Genomic DNA, 18,202 nt, shown 5'->3' with positions numbered 1-18,202 from the left:
TACTCTTGAAGGTGTTCAATGTAGGTGCTTGAACCACCTCCGCTGGCAGACTGTTCCAGACCTTGGGAGCTCGGACAGTAAAGAAATTCTTCCTTATGTCCAGCCTGAAACGGTCTTGTTTCAGTATCTGAATCCCCAAGCTGAAGAGTCTGGGAGGTAGGATACTTGCTGGTGGTAGCCCTAAACAGACCTGAATGATCGAGCTTTCCTCAATCAATAGAATTTGGAACTGATTTGGCTGATTTGGCCTGAAACACAGAAAAAAACCCATGAAGGAAGTGGCTTGGTAAAGATAAACCTAGCTAAAAGATTAATTACATCTTGACAAAGCTAGCATTGGGAGTGACATTAGCTGTGTTTAAATGACAAAGACTATGAGTCCTCAAGCTTCAGGGCATGAGTTGGTCACTAGCTGAGTCAGGCTACACCCCCATCCATCCACACACTGCTAAGCCACTGGTATGATATTGCATAATGAGGTGCTTTACGTGCATGCTTTATGGCAAGTACTGGGCTTTGGCTACTGTTGGAAGCAGGATATCAGGCTACTTAAACCATTGTGCTGCCCCAGTGCCACGATTTGTCTCAGGATGAATGCCAGAAAGAACTGTAGTTATCACAGTTGCTTTGTGCTTGTGAATAAAGGTGCCATCCCCAGGGAAATGGGCAAGACAAGATGTGGAAAGAGAGCTCGGGGAACGCAATGCTTATCTGCGTCCTCACAACGTATGTGATCCAAACAACGGAGCGTTCAAAGTGGGCTGATTAATACGTTAGAAGACTTGTCAGTAATGCTGACATTCAGATTACTTATGTATACCAGAGGGGTTTGCCAAGGAGCTTTTAGGGGTCCCACCCCCAGGATGTTACATTAATAACTGGGATGAATTTCATATTGTGTACCTTAGTATCTTCATACCACTAAAGCTTAAAGGAGCACAATATTCCCACTGTTACGCGACTGCGAGGAAAGCAGTATGGTCTAGGGAGGGAGCCAAGAAACGGAAACTTTAAAATTCTTGTTCAGAAATTGTTTTGTGATGTGACCTTGTGAAAGTCTTTTAATCTCCCTCTGATTTGCTTTTCTCATCTGTAGGACAGGAATTTGAGCATTTCTATTCAAATCCCAAGCACAGACAAGAGCCGCACTGTGCTAGACATAGTCACCTGGTCCCCACCTCAAACAGCTTAAAGTCTAAGCCAGGGGTAGGCAACCTGTGGTACAGGTGCCGGAGTGTGGCATGCGAAGGCATTTTGCTTGGCATGAGCACCGCAGGGCAGATAGTGGGGTAGGGGCTGAGGCTTTGCTGCCACAAGTATTTGACCCCTCGCAGGGCCAATGCATCATCCACCCCTGGCATACCAGCATCTTACAAATTGAGGTTGTGGGTGTTTTGGGCACTCTGCCCAAAAACGTGGTTGACCCCTGGTCTAAGTATTGGTTGTGGTAAGTAAGGATAATACGAATACACCTGCCGAAGAGAGGATTAATTCAGAAATATTTTGATGATGCATTTAAAATGCAAACTGCTAAATAGGATTGCATTTTCCAGAAAAAAATTAAGATCCGCTTTGCCTATGTTGAGCCCACCAGCAGTAAATGATTCTCCTGTGGCCTGTTTTATCAGTGGAAGGAAGAATTATGCCCCAGCAGTAGTGAAAGAAAGCGCTCAGCAGGGAAGCAAATATATACTTGAACAGGTTTGGGTGGCACCAAAGCCTAGTAAGAGAAAATATTTCTACAGGCTGGAAGGGCTGAGTACTCCACCCCTCTGTGTATTTGTACTTGGTGTTTGTGAGTGCTCGGCCAGCTGATTACCAAAGCTATAAGCAGCCACAGCTGGCAGGTAGAAAGCATTTGCATAGAGACTGCGGCACCTCTGCCTGAACAGCTTTAGGTCAGCTCAGTGGTCCTGGGGTCTGTGGCAGGAGCCTCTAAAAGGTAATCTATATTCTGTTTTGTGATTGTGACTTGTCCTGTATGTCTTGCTTTGCTCCCTTACTGCGTACCATTTCTGTCCCATGCTTCAGCCGAGTCCTGTGTGTTCTCATGTGGCAAATGTGAACTTCTGCCAAGGACTTGGCTTCAAAACGGTGTGTTGGTTTATTTGTTCTTCGAAGTGGTGGGGTTAGGTTGTTCCTTGATACACATCAGCATTTTCTGCCTGATGGTCACGGTGAATAGACAGAAGGAAAGAAAAGCCCAAGCTTACCAAGGGAGGGTTTCTCCTGTACCGTAGTAGTAAAGCCTGCTTGGTGCTTCGGACTGTCATTTTCCTGATCAAGTCTGACATGAAAGCTCAGAGAGCAAAGGCAAATGGAAATTTTAGTTGGTTTTGCCTTTCCCAGTTGATTGCAAGATGCGAGCTGTTTATGGACCTGGAGCATTAAGGGCTTCAGTTTTGTACATTTTTAGTGTGTGGTCACAGCCTTGCTGCCGTTTTAGTTGTTCTAGGGTGGGTCTTGTTTGCTCAGTGAGTAATGCCACTCCTCCCTTGTGCTGTCCTGTCCTTGCCCTGCTGTCTCAAGTGGGTACACTCTACTCCCCCTCCTTATTTACTGATAAAAAGTGTTTTCCCCAGCATCACTATGTCAAGCTCCTTCCCCAGGTGTCTTCTAAAAGGATGATTGAGAGCCAGGTATCCGTGGGGAAACCAGGAAGGAGATAATTTTTGAAACCTTGCCCCAGCATGAATCTTTGCTTGGTTGTATACGGATCAGGGCAAAATCTGCCACTTCTAAATGGGTAAACATATATTGGGCAGAACTGATGTATTAACAGGTGAGGATGCAGTATTATTACCACTAAAATCAATGGCAAAATTCCCTGTTCCTTTGTACCTGGGAGATAAGATATACATACACCATTTACTGTCCAGCCAGGTAAAATGACCTATGTAAGGTCCGTGCTATGATAGCTAGATTGCTTTGAGTATCCAAGCTAAGGTGTTTACAGCTGTCTCACATTTCTAGACTATGTTGCAGTCTCAAATAGTATGTCTGTACCATGTGTCATTGCACTAAGGAACAAGACGTTTTGGCATTGACTTTAATGTAAGCATAGCTATAGTGAGGCAAGATGTAAGACTGAAGTGTTAAAAGACCTCAGATACGCCATGTGGCATACTTTGAAATTCAGATTTATGCAGACTTTATCAATAAATAATGTGACACTGCTTTCTGTAATACACTGGATAGTAAAGGCACTATGTTTAAAAGATCAGTCCCACTCTGGTTTTACCCTGAGTGGACAACAGATTGCATAAAAATTCCCAGTTAAATTTCTTCCCTCCCAAAACATTCGTCGTCTCTCCGGAGCAAGTCAGTTGTGGTTGGTTGGGTTGTTGATGTTCACTGCTACACAAAGACAAATACAATGGGTTTGTTTTATTTTTAGTATTATTATTGTTATTTTTTTAAACCTTAAAGAAACACCATAGTTAGCCGAACACAGGAAAAATACCATTTTTTCTAACTTTCCTGAAAATAAATGGTTTATAGGCTTTGGCTGGCTTAGTTCAGTGACATGCCTTCTTTTCAAATCCGGCTTGACTACATTCCTGTCTTCCAGGTTTTATCCCCTAAGAAAACGTCATTGTAACTGGCTGTAATAGTCCATAGCTTTCTAGACTCGGCCAGTTTGGATTCGGCAGTTTGCCTTCATTAGCAGTTTGCCTGTGTACTGAAGCCGTAACCTAATTGTTTCAGGGGTGTCCTTTTTGTTCTGATTTTTATATAGCGCCTAGGACAAAGGTATACAGTCCATAACCTGGCACTGCCTCAAGAGAAATAAATAATTAATAAAGTGAAATATATGTTATGTCAGTTATCAAGTGAGATTGGAAGAGAATTCAGCAGCGAGTGGAAGAAAGAGAAGCAGGGCATGTCAGAAAGTGTCTGACCATCTGCTTAAAAGGAAATATAAGCCTGATCCTGAGAGTTTCTGAATACTTTCGGTCTTTCCCGTGGCACGTGTGATCTGAGGGGACGGACTTAGCGGTACAGGAAGTCTCATCTAATTTTAACGCTCCTACTTCTTTCCCCCTCTTTTTTGTGAATGGATGTGGCTTCTGCTCTTTTGTTCAGGATGCAAGCTGCTGCTTTGAACCGAACCTCAGATGGAATAGTTTGCTTGAAAGACGTTTTCCCCTTTGCCTATATTTGTGCAAATGCCTCCCAGCAAACTAGAGCTTGCTGTGGGAAAGGGCTTGCCAGCGTGGAAATGGCCTTTATACGGAAGCCCAGATCTTACCGTACTTTCACTGGAAGAATGTGAATTGTATCACCAATCTTCTAGATGCCTCAACTCATGTCGTGCCCTGCCGTCTCAGGAGATGGAAATGCTTGAACCCAAATTCAGATGTTCTGGCTCACCTCCATTTTTGGAAGAGGAATAATAAAAAAAAATCAGTAGCACTTTGTAACACCTTGGGAAGAGTCACACCATCTTCTGGGCCTGGCAAGTGGTAGTTGAATGCTGAGAAATACAGTCAGTTCAATAAAAATATTACCCACAAAAGCCCTTGTCTCAACCAAGAGTGAAGTCAGGGGGCAGTCTGTGTGCTTGGGAAGGCTTTGAGCATGGGAAAAAGGGGGATTGTTCTTATAAACCAGCCCTCGGCACAACGGGAACTATGCTGAGCAATTAACCATTACTTGCGAGTGTCTAAGGCCTTGCTGGGGAGAAACTATCACAAATTAGCTTCCGCCTACTGTAAGGTAAAAGTGTGTACACAAGCAGTTACTATGGATGTATGGTAAATCCCACTTCTGCCAGAAGTTTTATGTATGTGCAAACCCTAAGTAGGAGCTCAGCTCCCTTGAAACTTTGGCTGCAAAAGGGATTGCTAAAAACCTTGCACAAGTCTGCTACACTGATACCTAAATATGGTGGCAGGAGAAAATGACAGAAACTGCTATATATCAGTGTTACCTGGATACAACCAGTTGAAGTGACAGTTACTTGAACATCATTTTGTTCATCACTTGATAAACATTAAGTGACACCATCACTTGAACAGTTGTTCGCTGAGCCCTTGAAGTATTCCCCTGGTAGCAGCTTACTGCTACATCAAGTGAATATATCAAGGGCTCGGTGAAAAATGGTTCACCAGGACACTTTCGGGGAAAACCAGGAATAATGGCCACAAACTCCTGGAAGACCATTTCAGGCTTAACACTAGGAAAAGCTTTTTCACATTTAGGGTGTCCACTGTTCAGACTATGGAATAAGCTCCCCCCAGAGGTGGTGCAATCGCCTACCCTGGAAATCTTCAAGAGGAGACTGGACAGTCACCTCGCTGGGGCCACCTGACCCCAGTTGGCTTTCCTGCCTAATGCAGGGGGCTGGACCCAATGATCTTGCAAGGTCCCTTCCAGTCCCTAACCATCTATGAATCTACATGTGTTTTTTTTATCATAATTTCTGCTGATACTTAGCTCTGACTATAGGTGGCAGTGACCCTTTCACTCTTTCTTTAATATAAGACAGAAACTTGTATATACATATGTATGCAATGCTTTTATTTTAAACAGTATTGCTAGAAAATGTTATCTTGTTCTGTTAGTAACTGCAATGGACTTGTTACTTAATTCTTTTCAATAACCACATTCCCCATTACATTGCTGACTAGCCATTTGTAATACAAAATAATTAATTGCTGTGACATGACAGAAGTCCGAATGACTATATCACAAACACATATTCTGTCAGACTTTTTTTGGGTACACTTTCAGCATCATCTAAATCAATGATGCAACAAGTAGCCTTTTATCCAAAGCAGCCTTCAAATTCACTTTCCCTCTTTTGGTAAAAGGTAAAGAGATGAGAGATAAGACAAGAGACTGTGGTAAGGATCCCTTAAAGTTAAGTGTCAGTGACTGCATCTGCACGTTCATTAATGTGCTTTTGCTACTGCGCATTAAATTTAGTACCTCTAACGTGAGGTACTAACTAAATGCACATTAGGCTGCATGCTTTTTTAGTGACACTTAATGCATACTAGTCTAATTTTACTGAGCATTAGTATATTAGCACGGGTTTCCCATCATGTTGTATAATGCACAGTAAAATAAGCTACTACACATTAAAGTGCATGTGTAGATGCACCCAGTGTTACACGTGTTCTACACTTATTAGAATAATCAACTTGATTACTTTTTTTAAAAGTGGATGGTAACTCTATTATCTCAGTTATGCCATTAGAAATCAAGATTTACTTAGTTGAACTCAATAGACCAGCACCGATATCTGAATCAGGACTTTGAGGAAATAATTAAGTACCATATATTTTTTCAGGTACACCAATACTATAGCTAAAGCATGAGTGAAAAATGAAGTGCATAGTTTGCAAACATTGCAAATGTTGTAGTCTCTTTGCAGGAAGAGGTAAGGTTTGTTATACATGGTACATAGAAAACAGAAATTCTTCAGATCTAACTATATATAGAATTTCCTCCCCATGGACAATAAGCTGTAGAATTTGAATCTTTTTTATTTTTTTTTCAGCTAGCATGATACTTAAAGTTGCTAGGTAACAGAATTACACAGCAAGGACAAAGGGCCATTGTATATCCACAGGGAAATCTTGGCTGTTTTCCACAGTAAATCAAAAGTTGTGATTTAATAATGGAAATAACAGCCAAGGAGATAAACCTCCTCTGTAGTATCTTTGCAGTTTTAAGTCACAGCTCAGTCCTATAACCTGTACTCACACAGGTTCCCTATGGAAGTAAATGTATTGGTCACATTCATATACTGCAGGCAATAGGGTCACTTAAAAGTTCAGCTCAAGCCTGTATTAGGCCCTTAGCAGAGTACAGTGACTGTTTCTAATACAGGAGCCCCACCAGGATTTTGCAAAACTTGGGAGCCTGCTTCAGATTCAGATCTAACCTTGCAAAACAAGCCCTGCAAAGACTATGCCAAGTCTGAGGCCCTAGAAACTGAATTTGGGACCTAACTGTAGTCAGTTGTTTGTTTGAATTGCCATTCTGGGTGGTTTCAGGAAAAATCTTGTCCTCTGGTTTTCTGGACCCCAGCTCAAACCAAGCAAATTTAGTAAAACTAAAACATTTGTAAGAGAAACATTTGCTCTCAGTAACACTATGTAATGATCTATGTAATTTTTACAGGGTCACATGAGTGTAAAGGAGAGCAGAACTCCATATATGCTGCTAAACTGATTTAATAAAACTTTTCAGAGTTTTACACATACTTGTATGGGTCTAGTGACAGTTTGCTTTATTGGTACAAATGAAATGGAAAGAGCCAGTAAGTTTGGAACTGGCACGAGAGCAGGACAATCCCTAAAGGCTCCTGTTTGAGGATATGCCTGAGGCTCATCTCTTTATGTTTATTCAACGTTAACAATATATGGGCCCTGATCCAAAATCAGTGGGAGTCTTTTTATTAATTGAATAGACTTTCTATCACACCCATAGGACTAAGTAGGCAGCAGCATACCTTGCCCAAAAAATTTACAATCCAAAGGCCTGGTGAGTTCCAGTGATATAACACAATAAAAATAATAGAAAACTTAATGAGTTGCCAAAATGTATTGTCTAGAGGAGTCTTTTCATTTACTTCAATTGATGCTGAATTCAGTTCTAAATAAATTAGCAATGATGCTGTAAAAAAGGGCATGCCTACGTTACGCAATGGGTCAAAAAGTGTTCCCTGAAAGAACTTTTTAACCACCAACTGCAGCATGCTTTTGAATGCAGGCAGGAAAATATATCTGGCTATAAATTTGAGTTACTAGAATCATAGACAAGTCAGAAGAGACTTAAGGAAATCACCTAGTCTAATCCCCTGTTCAAGATGATTTCAGATGTAAAAAACAAACAAACCCAAAAGGCACTTTAAACTCAGTGCTTTACTTTAAACCCAGTATCAAAGGGGTAGAGAGATCATGAAAAACGGACATTTCTGCATTTATAGGAATTGAAGCTGTCCGCTAAAACCTGTGGTCATTTGCTTCCTCGGAATGTCCTGCTACACCACCTTCACATTAATGAGCTTGCACCGTTTTCGCATTAATGAGCAAGAACTCAAAGTGGTTTTTTTTCCCTTATCACAGCAAGAATGGGGAATACTACCACTCTTCAACAAGAAGCTGAAGATCAAGACAGGACAACAGATGATTCTCAGGTAACTGAGAAATATTCATTCTAATTTTTCTTGACTATTGCTACAGTACTAAGAATGGTTCACAGAAGAATTCAAATGCGTGCTTCCTTTATGTGCTTTTGAAAATCCCAATCTTATTGTCTGAAAAATCCCTGCATTAAGACTTTGATTTGCACATCTATTTCAAGTTACATAGTGAAAATGGAGCACATGCGCTCCATGAGCACATGGGATAATACTTTGATCTCGCTGAAATCAATGTCAAAACTCCCATTGAATTCCTGGAGGCCGAGTTTTTGCCCTTGGAGATCCAAGAATGAAAAGCGGTCATCTATGCTGCAGAGGGCTTGCGGTTATCTGGGCTGTGGCACTACCTCACGTGCTCTCATACCATTGCCTGGGTCGCATTACTTCGTTTTCCTACCAGAGATACAAGAACTGTGCTGTACCCCAGCACACTCAGGCTTCTGCCTACTTCCCTGGGTTGATAACTGTGCCGTGGGTACTCCAACGATGCTAGCGAGAAAAAGAATTCTGGTTTTTTTGGAGTGTTTTCTTTTCTTTTTTTTTAATAATTGAGGATTTTAAAATGTAGTCTTGCTCTGTTTTGGAGCAAGAAAAAGAAGTCTTGGGGGGGAAAAAATGAGGGAAGGAATCTGACCCACTAGAGACTAGCCAAGAACCTAACGGTGAGGTAGTTTTCATGGGATGTGGGAAAGCTGCCTAAGGACCATATTTTAAAAGTTTTCAAGCATCTAGGGTGCCTGTAGATGTGCAAGACGTCTGCTCCAAACCACTGTAACTACAGCACATCAGAGCAAACTCAGTTAATCGAGTTTGCTGGAGTGTGCTTATTAGTCGCAGCATCTTGCGTATTCAGTGTCCCCGTGCTTCAGGATGGCAGCAAAGGTGCTTTAACTAAAGATCGTCAAACAAGCTTTAGTTAAAGCGCCCCTGCCACTGCCATTTTGAAGTGCAGGATGCTGAATACACATGACACTGTGGGTGTTTTAATTGGAATGGATCCCAAGAGCCACTCTAATCAAAGTGCACCTCCCCCCCTCCACCCCTGGAGCATGTGTAAAGATGTCCCTAGAGATAAGCAAATCCCCAGCCAGATTTTCAAACATGCCTAAGAAGGCAAATGACCTTTTTCTCCTTTGAAAATCCTTCTTAGTACCAACCTACACGTTTAGGAATCGAAATACTTTTTGAAAATCTGGTCTAAAGTCACTTTTGAAAATGAGGGCTCCTAAATCCCTTAGGCACTTCTAACAATGCTACCCATGTCTCCTGCTATATTATGCAAATTCTTAAGCTGAACAATATATTGTTTAATGTTTCAGGCTGCATCTGAACTTCCAGGCAATGTTCAAAATGGGCCTGTCACACTTCAGGTTGTGCAAGCTGTTTCTTCTACAAAGAACGATGAAGGTAGGTACTGGAAAAAGAAGTCTGTTGTACCCACTTTGCTTCTATTAACACATGGACCATTAAAGGTTAATGCCTAAGGCACAATAAGAATTGATGCTTGCAATCAGATCAAGAGATAAGCTCATGTTTCAGTTCAGACTTCTGAATTGGCACCTATGGTTTTCAAAATCTTGTGAATTTAAAAACAAATAAATGCACAGAATAGAATGAGAAGATAATTCAAATACTCTCAGTCAGCTGTTCGTTTAATTGCATTAGGATTTTCCTCCTGCAAATCATGCCTGAATCAGAACAAGCAATACAACAGATTGAAGATTTAAGACCTTCCATATCATTAGGCTAGGCTTGCACAAGAGATTTCAGGGCACATATGGAACTGGTATAGGTTCCCTCTCCATCTCTGCAGCAGCTCTATAGGAGGACATGTCCTGGAATAGGCTGTGGATTCTTGGGCAATGAATCATAGAAGGAAGAGGATAATTCAGTGGTGGAAAATAGCATGATTTGGGACATCTAGACATTTTGCACACCCACAGAGCCCCATAGGAGTCTCTGCAACATGTTAGAGAAACCACAGAGGCTTGTGCAGGTGGCTGAGTGTAGGAGGCACGCAGCCTTTTCGTTGTCTCAGCACTTGTGCCTGAGTTCTGCAGGCAAAAATGTGCTCTTTCACAAGGCTCTGAGTTTGTGGTGGGAAGGTGTTTTGCAAGGTGAAATAGAAAACGTTTCACATGAAGGGAGCAAAAGTTTCTTGTATGCAACAGTCAGCAGCTCAGCATGGATAGTCAAGCCGCGGTTAATTCCCTTCACTCTGATGGCACATAGAAACTGCAACATGGAAGTTCGTGTATAGGGAGGGAGACAGAGATAATCGGCAAAAGAATAGGGCTTGAATACGATGAAGAAGGCCAATTCCATGGGTCAGAAGCTAAATTGCTAGGTTTCAAATTGTTCTCATACACTGCCTCTAATAAATCAAGCCACAGGAGGTAAATCTCAGGCTTATTTGACCTGCCAATGCCATTTTTTCAATGGTTGTGTGAGTTGTAAATATTAAAGACTGCCAGATTTGGGTTGTTTTGCTCCTACAGTATATAAAATAGTCCAATTATATCACCTGAAATTAAAGGTTTCTCCTAAAATTGCCTAAATATAGGTGTAAACAGCATAAACATGGGGGTCCAAAGGTAGTATGAAGTGTTGAAAGCAAGGATGAGTATCTGGATTGAATGTGAACATATGGCAAAAGGCACGTGGGTTGAAAAACCATGACTATTACCACAGCCTTGTGGTAACGTTAATGTGTTTGCTAATGAGTTACACAGGTTAGGCATGGTACTTTTAATCTCTGTTAGGAAGCATGTACTGAAGAGCAGGATGTGGAAATCGGTTAGGGAAAATAAATTTCAAGTCCGATCTTCAGCTGATGTAAGGACCTAGCTCTGGCGATCTAGCCTTTGATCTACTCAGAATGCCTCGAATGTATTAATTGCTCGAGCCCCAAGAAGAAACTGTGTTAACAGAATTAAAGGGAAGGGGGTTGAAGTACAAATAAGCATTGCTTTATTGCTTTTCTTTAACAATTGCTTTATATCTAGTCATTCCTCCTCATCACCTCCTCTCAGCCTTCTTGCTACTCTCTGTCCTTCTCAGTTTAACATGAGAGCTGCTTTCTGCCTGGGACACCGGCATAAGTGCTCCAGAACCAGGATTTATTTAATGGGGGGACATCGGCTCTAAACCTGAGCTTGCACATTTGAATCCTTGGTACTTTTAGAGTGACTAACAAATCTACTTCTACTTTTTCATTAAACCCTGTTTCTGGGTCTACGAGTAGCAATTTCAGTCGACGTCAAGGTGAGAATGTTACTTGCACTTCTGCGCTTCTAAACATTTATGTTTCATTTTCTGATTCCTGACACTGTGTTCTTGGCTAGTTGCAGTGCATTGTTCTGGCTGAAACCAGTATTAAACAGCAGGATGTATTAGAACTTCTTGTCATGGTTTTTCATGTAGTGTAGAAAACAGATTGAGAAGTGCTTAGGGTCCTATTGCTCCTAAACCAGGAATCATTACTGTGAAAAGGACGGTGAACCGATAGGTACTTCATCTTCCATGTTGTCTGCAGTGTGGAAGTTTACTGATCGTTGCCCCCAAACTTGGTTATGATATGTTTCGGTTAAGTAAGGAAGGAGTAGCCTGTGATCTTGAATTGTGCTGTGAGCTTGCATTTTTGAGAGTGTCTTTCATATGGAAAAGCTAAAAATATGCTTGACTTCTGAAGCAAGTAAACTCCCCAGGAGTGCCACCATCTCCTCTGATGTTAATGAAATGACTGAACATAAAATGGCAGCTGCCTCTATTAGATTTCCAGACATTCAAAGTTATAGTACAGAGAAATGAAAGAATAGTCTACATTAACTATATATGTAATGCTTTGGGCTGTAACATGGTTTAGGAATACGATTATTCAAAGGTTCTGTCCTTGCTACAAAGACTTATTTCAACTGTGTCTGGACAAACATGATGGTCCCTTACCTATTCACTCTTAATCTGTACTAGATTAAGTAAGTGTTGTCTATATAATAATAGTGCCTAGGTGGAACCTTTTCTTTGAACACTAAAAGAACTCAGGTTGGTATGTTAATAACACATGATAGCTATCCAGTGGGGTAGCCCACCTGTTAAAATGATTATGGTATTGGACTTCATTTTCTTCTGTAAAACTGAATTTTTATGTAGTCCCAGATTATGTAGTCAGCAAAAGGTAAGAGACAGTTAGTTGTGCATGCCTGTGAATATGTATAAGCCACTGCTCAGTGTGTGCATCTTTTGTCCTGCCAAATCCACAGAGGGAGGATGCAAGTGTTACACCTGCCTTCTACATGACGGCTCCCATTTTAGTCAGCACACCAAGGACTGAGGTGGGGACTTCACCAGTTAAAATCATGAGTCTGTGCAGCATGAGCTAAAAGTCCCAGACTCTTTGGGGTTTACTTTACAATTTAAATATTTGGAACCGTCTTTGTTACCCCCAGGCTGGACCTCTCTTGTGAGCTCTGCCCTGCGTTCCCTTGAACGGCCATTCTGTAATTTCAGCCAGTGCAGAATGCAGCCACTCGCCCCTGTAAGACAGGCAAATATACATTTAAAGTATGAGCATATGAGTTCAAAGTACAGACTCTGGATATCATGACTATTCAAGACGTTGATTCAAGAATTTTGATCATTCAAAATTGCAACTGGCTTCCTCGCGCTTCCCCTGTAAACCTGCATGACAATCGGACTCGAGGGAGAAGCTCAGGCTTATATAGCTGCGTCCCTAGGATGGACTCTTCACCAGAGAGATGCTGTCTGACCGTGCACAGGTCACGTACTGTTGCTTTGCTTCCAAGCCTAAAGGACTAACTGCTTTCATGAGCTTTTCACCCTTAACAATGGTAGCCAATCTTTTTGGCAGGCATGTCATAAATTAGCCTTTGCACCCTCCTCAAGTGCCGCTCTGATCCCTTTCCCTTCCCCCATCTGTTACTCTGCTTTCTGCTCCCTGCCCTGTGCTCCCTGCCCAAGCTGCTGCTCTGCTTTCTGCTTCCAGCCCTATGCTCCCTGCCTGATGTGATGCTCTGCTTTCTGTTGTGTGCCCTCTCTGCTACTGTGCTGCCTGTCCCCTCCCCAAGAGGTTGCCTGTGCCCCCTGAATCCTACAGGTTAAGAGGCTGGAACCGACAGCTGACCCCAGAAAAAGGCAAGTTCCCAATGCACAAATGAAACTGAAACGTAGCTCTTCCTCTCCCAGACTGGAGTCATTTCATGTCAGTAAGAGTCAAGTTTTGTTTCGTTAGAAGTATAACTGCTCTCATGGATTTGTCTTGCTCTTTCTAGTCAATGTTGCACAGCAGATCATCAGTTTTCAGTCCGTTAGGTAAGGCTTCAAGCAAGGCCCTGATGAAATTCCTAAGTGCAGAATTGTACACCTAACCTGAGTTTATTTTTCTAGGGATTGAGAAGGGTCTTTTTTTTCTGACTCCATTTGACATAAGAGCAGCGGTGCTTTACAGGATCAGTCCAGTGTCCTGTTTCCAGTAGTGGCAATTAGTAGATGCTTTAGAAGGAGAGTATATGATATGAATAAGACATGTCTAGAGTAATTCATCCTTGGTCATATCTTCTATGGCATCAACTGTCATTGGTAGGGACCTACCCAAATTGCGATTGCCTGATTTAGTAATTTCTGCAAAATCTGTGCGATCTCAGCAAAATCTGCAGGGGAAAGAAACTTAGTCAAAGTAAAATCCCCAGTGGGGAAGGGCAGATAGAGGGGACCGACATGAATGTGAGCAGGGAAGATGGCTTCTGCCCTTGGTCCTTGCCACTGATTGGCTGAGAGGGCTGTCTATGATGTGGCCCCACCCCTCTCCAATTAGCAGCAAGGGGCAGAGACACAACAGACAGTTCTCTCTACCAATCGGTAAGCGGGGAAGGGACACTGGGGCCCTTCAGCCTATCAGAGACATGAAGGGTGGGGGGACCCTGACCATGTTAAACCCTCAAATATAGCAGCCACCCCCGCGATCTGCCCAGGAAATCGGTCAGCTACCTGTTCAAGTTGGCTAGACCCCTAGTCACTGAGTTGGGGATGTCAGAGGATACATAGCTAACTGTTCCACCATTCCAACAAGTTCCACATGTAAAAAGTACCTCTGCCGGTTTGTTTTAAACCTATCTTCTGATCATTTCAATGGGTGTTCTTGTATCCTAGGACTTAGTGAATAACAGTTCCTCATTAATTTTATCCACACCCTTCATAGTTTATAAACATCTATTGTATTGTCCCTCAGCCTTCGTTCCAAACTGAAGAGTCCTAGCATTTTCAGTTGCTTCTGGTACGACAGCTGCTCCAGACCCCTCCAGACCCCATCTTTTGTTGACCTTTTTTGTACCATTTTTAATTCCGCTACATCCTTGTTGAGGTCGGGAGATGAGAACTGAATGCAGTATTCAAGATATGGCTGCACCATGGATTTATACAGTGGTATAATGATGTTTTCTTAACAATGTTCAATATTTTATTGGCTTTTTTGGTTGCTGCTGTGCACGGAGTGAATGTTTTCTGGAGAACTATCTACAATGACTCCAAGCTCTCTTTCCTGAGTTGTAACAGATAGTTGGGGGCCCAGCTTTATGCGAGTAGTTGAGATAATATTTTGCCATGTGCATTACTTTTTACTTAACAGCACTGAACTCCATCTGCTCCTTTTTTTGACCACTTCATTTGCCCAAAGTGAAGACTGGTCTGTTCATTGTGGGTTCTGAACACTTGGCTCTGATCTGTACTGAAAATTTTCTCCAGGTGCTCATGCATCATTGCTCTGCGCTGCCAACCACAGTTTAAACATCTCTTTGTTTTTGTTTTTGCATATATTTAATTGCCCTGGCCACATTTTGTTGGTTTTGGAGCTTTATCAAGCATTGTACTCAGGGATAAGGGTTCCAGTTTATAGCATTGTTGTAACAATATACATCTAAATACAAGTATTTACAGCAGAGGTAAAGTTACCAGTGCTTCTCCTGCACTTGACACTTTAAATTTCATGGCACTTGCACATTATAATAAAAGCTGTTAAAATTGTTTCCAGTCCTATCTAAAATGAGATGCTATTTAATAAGTGAAACCTGTCCATGTGTTACAACTAGAAAAATCTAGGCTTTGAATTTTCTGTGGGACCAGTAAGAAATATCCAGATGTACTATGGTGCAGAATCTCAGTCCCATGAGTGTTTTGTAAATGCTATCTAGCTGTAATAAGCCCATTTAAACAGCAGCCTGTTAAAATATACCATCAGCTGGGTATCTGTGTAAGTCTATTGAAGTGAATGAAGTCAGAATGATTTATGCCAACTGAGAATCTAAATTAACAGTTTATGGTTTCTTTTACTTTTTACATTTTAATTTTCATGTTCTAATTAAGAGTCTTGATAAGTCTGTCTTAAATAATATGAAGTAGAAAAAATTCAATGCTGTATTTGTATTTTCTTATCTATACTTCATCATTGTCTAGATGACAACTCAAATACAGAACCATTATGGGTGCCTGTACATGAGCACTGAGGCTGCTCTGACACTGGAATTCCAGCACTTTGAAGCAGACTAAATTAATCAAGCCTGCTGGAGCATGGCAATTGCTGGACTCCAGCAGCCTCCCACGTATCAGGTATCCACGTCCCCATGCTTTAAAATGGTGGTGGGGCACTTGAACTAAAGCTCATCAAACAAGCTTTAGTTCAAATGCCCCAGCTGCCATTTTTAACCATGGGGGTGCTGATACAGGAGACACAGTGGCACTTTAATTAGAGCAGCTTTTGGAGCCTCTCTAATGTAAAGTGCCACCTCTGCACCCATAGAGCACGTGTAAAAGTGCCCTCCATTGTGAGGTACTAAAAGAATATGCATTAGCCTATGTTAATGTGCACTGGCTAAAGAGCACGGTTTTTTGTGATGCTTTAATCTGCAGTAAAGTAAGGTAATGTGCATTAAAGTGCACGTGTAGATGCACCAAGTGAAAACACAAAATCTGGTTTAGTTTAGCCAAGATCCTTGCTATACAGAACTGCATATGATGCTTGATGATAAGAATGTTCCTTTAGTTTGTTTTCTAGCCTTAAAATGAAAGTGTGAACATTTCTTGGACAGACCGTAAAGATCAACGTGTGTGAATGTCTGACATATAGATGAAGCCAAAGGACGTATGCCGTATCTTTGTGCACAGATATTCATAGATACTTATCCATTATTTTTATCTTAAATTCTTTCTCTGCTTTCCTACACCCTTAGTATGTGACAGCACTGTATTTAGCATTATATTTAGTAAATAGGTGCATAAAAACAGTACCTGCTAATATAACAAAAGTAATCCCAATTGTGCTTCTTTTGCTTATATTAGAGGAAAAATTGAGTATTAGTTGGAGGAGCCGAATCGTTATCTCCTACTCATTTGAGTGGGTAGATTGGTAGCTGCTTCTGCAGTTGGAGGCTAAAGGTGCTGCCAGGAGGTTACTGAAATAGGCAGATAGATGGGTAGACTTGAGGCTTTCCCTGCTCTTTTTTTTTTTTTAATCAGTGTTGCAGTAGCAGCTTTGGAGCCATAGTGGGGAAGAAAGGGCCTGCTCTTTTCTCCCACTGGTGGTCTTTTTCTCTCTTACTCATGGCCCTCTTGCTGTTTCTTTGCTTCTTGCCTAGCAAGCAGATTAAGGTTCTGGTTAGGGAAGGAAACTTGACCAAGACTAACTCCTATTTTTGATGCTGCTTTGTTATTAATTAATTAATAAATTAACTTTTTAAAATCCATTCCCTGCTAGTGGGGTTCTCGCACCAAGCATAGTGCCCTTTTTAGGGTGAATATTTACAGCCTCTGGGCTCACACTGCTAGTAGGCAATAAATCTCCATCTACCATCCTACAACTCAACACCGAAGGAAGCAGTACAGCTAATCTCCTGTTGTTAGTCTGACTGCCATTGAACACAATGAAGCTGTCATGAAATGCACTGTGAATCACCTGACAAACTAGAACTCCAAGGCTTTAGTCTGGCTGCCTTCATCCTCAGCAAGACCTACAGCCTTGCAACCTTCATCAAAAGAGATACTGAGTGATGCTAAGTTGTTGTCATCTGGTGAGGAAGCAACATTGAGTGGCTCACTATCAAGGTGGGTGACACTTCCATTGTCAATGTCTATAAGCCCCAGAAATTCCTCTATCTTCTGTCCAACTGCCACCAATCCAACACCCATGCATTGTAGCTTGTGATTTCAACTCACGGTATACCATTTGGGTCTATAAGAACATAAATCTTGATGGTGGGGTTCTTGGCTAACTGGGCATCAACTAACAAATCGTACCTGCTATTTGACTCCAAAGAACCTGACAGCTTTGAATCAAGAAGATGGCAGACAACTACCAACCCTGACTTGGCTTTCTCAAGTGTAAACGTCAGCTGTCAGCCTACCAGATGAGTGTTGGAGAAATTCCCATGGTCACAACACTGGCCATCACTAATCGTACACCTAAGCTTTGTAGCACCAACAAACAGCAGACAACCACTTAGCTGGAACTTCTGCAAAGCCAGGTGGGAAAAATTCAAACTGATCCAAACTCTGTTGCTGTTCAAACTGTCAAACCCATGGAATGCAGATGTGAATGCCTCTTTCATGGCATAGTATCCCCAGAGGGTACAGGAAAAATTATAAACCTGGCTGGGATTATGAATGCCAAGAGCTGTATGAAAGTTTCATCTCAGCTGAGCCAAAGCCAATAATGATGCCACAGAATTCATTAGCCATCTAGACAAAGTCAGAAAAGCTCAATGGGAAGAAACATAGGAGTCGATTTTAACTTTTTGCACTCCAACTGGAAGGCTTGGCAGAAGATAAACCAGCTCACAGGAAAGAAACAAAGTGTAAGCAAGTATGAAGTCAAAGCTGATGCTATTTCATAGACATCAGGGCTGGAAGGGACCTCGGGAGATCATCGAGTCCAGCTCCCTGCCCAAAGGGCAGGAAGTCAGCTGGGGTCATAGGATCCCAGCAAGATAAGCATCCAATTTACTCTTGAAGGTGTTCAATGTAGGTGCTTGAACCACCTCC

At 41.8% G+C, this 18,202-nt stretch overlaps 1 protein-coding gene across 7 annotated transcripts in view; it reads left to right on the top strand.

Annotated features, from left to right (window-relative positions):
* Positions 1–1,649: 1,649 nt before the first annotated feature.
* Positions 1,650–18,202, top strand: part of BCAS1 (breast carcinoma amplified sequence 1) — an 80,008-nt gene continuing 63,455 nt past the window's right edge. For all 7 annotated transcript variants that reach the window (XM_019548154.1, XM_019548151.1, XM_019548155.1 and 4 more), the window contains exons 1-3: positions 1,650–1,942; positions 8,082–8,152; positions 9,478–9,565. In XM_019548154.1, the coding sequence (XP_019403699.1) occupies positions 8,087–8,152; positions 9,478–9,565 (154 nt within the window). In that variant the 5' untranslated portion in view covers positions 1,650–1,942; positions 8,082–8,086. The remainder of the gene's footprint in view (positions 1,943–8,081; positions 8,153–9,477; positions 9,566–18,202) is intronic.

This window comes from Crocodylus porosus, unplaced genomic scaffold (genome assembly GCF_001723895.1).
Source record: "Crocodylus porosus isolate Cpor-Errol unplaced genomic scaffold, CroPor_comp1, whole genome shotgun sequence".
Lineage (NCBI taxonomy): Eukaryota > Metazoa > Chordata > Crocodylia > Crocodylidae > Crocodylus > Crocodylus porosus.
The sequence above is the reverse complement of the archived record's forward strand: the minus strand, read 5'-3'. Positions and strand labels throughout refer to the sequence as shown.